This window comes from Bufo gargarizans, chromosome 1 (genome assembly GCF_014858855.1).
Source record: "Bufo gargarizans isolate SCDJY-AF-19 chromosome 1, ASM1485885v1, whole genome shotgun sequence".
NCBI lineage: Eukaryota > Metazoa > Chordata > Amphibia > Anura > Bufonidae > Bufo > Bufo gargarizans.
The window spans coordinates 668,949,931-668,951,869 of record NC_058080.1 but is presented as its reverse complement, the minus strand read 5'-3'; the positions used below and the strand labels follow the sequence as shown (position 1 = coordinate 668,951,869).

The 1,939-nt window shown below is 43.2% G+C and overlaps 1 protein-coding gene across 1 annotated transcript; it reads right to left on the bottom strand.

Moving 5' to 3' along the window:
* Positions 1 to 287: 287 nt before the first annotated feature.
* On the bottom strand, positions 288 to 990 carry LOC122924731 (cytochrome c oxidase subunit 5A, mitochondrial-like). Its single transcript, XM_044276100.1, has one exon. It carries the CDS (start codon positions 894 to 896, stop codon positions 459 to 461), a length of 438 nt encoding a protein of 145 aa, XP_044132035.1. The 5' UTR covers positions 897 to 990; the 3' UTR covers positions 288 to 458.
* Positions 991 to 1,939: the final 949 nt, after the last annotated feature.

Here is a 1,939-nt window from a genome sequence, read left to right as displayed (position 1 = left end):
CACATGACCTTCTTCCGTTGCTCCCGAGTCCAATCTTTATGCCTCCTAGCAAATTGAAGCCTTTTTTTCTGGTTTGCCTCACTGATTACTGGTTTTCTTACAGCTACACAGCTGTTCAGTCCCAATCCCTTGTGTTCCCTTTGCATTGTGCATGTGGAAATGCTCTTATGATCATTCAGGATTTTTTTCCTGCCACATTTCTTCCTCGAATACGATGGGTCCCCACTATCCTTCCAGTTTTTAATAATGCGTTGGACAGTTCTTAACCCAATTTTATTTTATTTTTTGCTTAAACAACATCCCTTTATTAAGCCCAATATAATATTACACAGACTGGGACTCAAAAGAGCAGTGTTGCATTTTTACCAAATAAAGATAATAGGTTAACATCTTTGTATTTCTGGATGGCTGTGTACAATCAAGTAGCATTGATGATAAAACATTTGGATGGATAATCTTCATGCTTTTTCCAAGCCCAGCTCTTCTGGGGTGGAAATACCAAGCTCATCTAAAGTCGGTCGGAGTTCCTGAATGACATAGGGGTAGATTTCCTTATGAGGTCCGGCTTTATCCTTCACTGCTTCCAAAATACAGACACTACTTGCAAAGTCATTTAACCGTCTGCAAGCACACAAGGCAGCATCAAGGATTTTTGGTTCTGGAACCAAATCATAACCGATGAGTGTGTTCACACCTTTTCGCAGCTCCCAGGCATCAATGTCGGGCTTGTTGAAGTAGGTCACCCAACGAGCATCAAACTCTTCATCTGACTCCTGTTTGGCGTGAGAATAGCAACGAGCAGCAACTTGGGAGCAGGCTGGCTGAGGCTGGGGACGGCAGCGAGGAAGGCTTCGAAGGCCAGAAGACACGCAGCGCCGGAGAGCAGCTCCCAACATGGCGGCAGCCGTGCAGTGTGTGAGGTGAGTGGAGAAGTGGCGGCGGATCCGGACCGGAAGAAAGAGGCACGCGCACACTGCACGCTCAATCCGGACGGACACACAAGGGTAAAAGCTCTTAACCCAATTTTAGTAGTTTCTGCAATCTTCCTAGATGTTTTCTCTGCTTGATGCATGCCAATGATTTGACCCTTCTCAAACAGACTAACATCTTTTCCACGACCACGAGATGTGTCTTTCAACATGGTTGTTTAAGAAATGAAAAGCCACTCATTGCACCAGTTGGGGTTAAATAACTTGTTGCCAGCTGAAATATAATCGCCCATGCAATAAGAGGCTCATACCTATTTGCTTAGTTAAATCCAGATGGCGACGTTTTTTGGGACAGGCACTATTTGTAATCAAAGGACCACGATCCTTTCTTTGACACACAGTTTTTCAATTTTTTTAAAATTGCTTGTAGAAAAAAATGCCAAGAATTGCACGTTTTCCATAGTAATTTTTACAAGCCTTTTTGCCATTTTGTAGCATTTAAAATGTTATTTTTTTCTTGCATTTCTTCAACTGCCGAAACTTTTCCTCTTGAGCTCGGCATTCATATGTATAGAAGGATCATGAGAGATCGCTACCGGCCAACAGTTATCTCATGTGTGCTGCCACCTTAAGGTGGTTGTCCCACTAAGGTTGAGTTCACACTTCACTTATTTGGTCAGTTATTTCCATCAGTTATTGTGAGCCAAAACCAGTAGCAAAGCCTACTTAGAGATCAGATGTAATGATTTGATTTGCACCTGTTCTGTGTTTTTGACCAACACCTGGTTTTGGCTCATAATAACTGATGGAAATAACTTAAGTGTGAACTCATCCTAAGGCTGGGTTCACACGGGGGCGTTGCGGGTGACGTGCGGGAACATGCACAATTTTTCCCCGTGAGTGCAAAGCTTTTTAATACGTTTTGCACGCACGTAAGAAAATCTTATATGTTTGGTACACAGACCCGAACCCGGACTTGTTCACAGAAGTTCGGGTTTGGGTTCAGTATT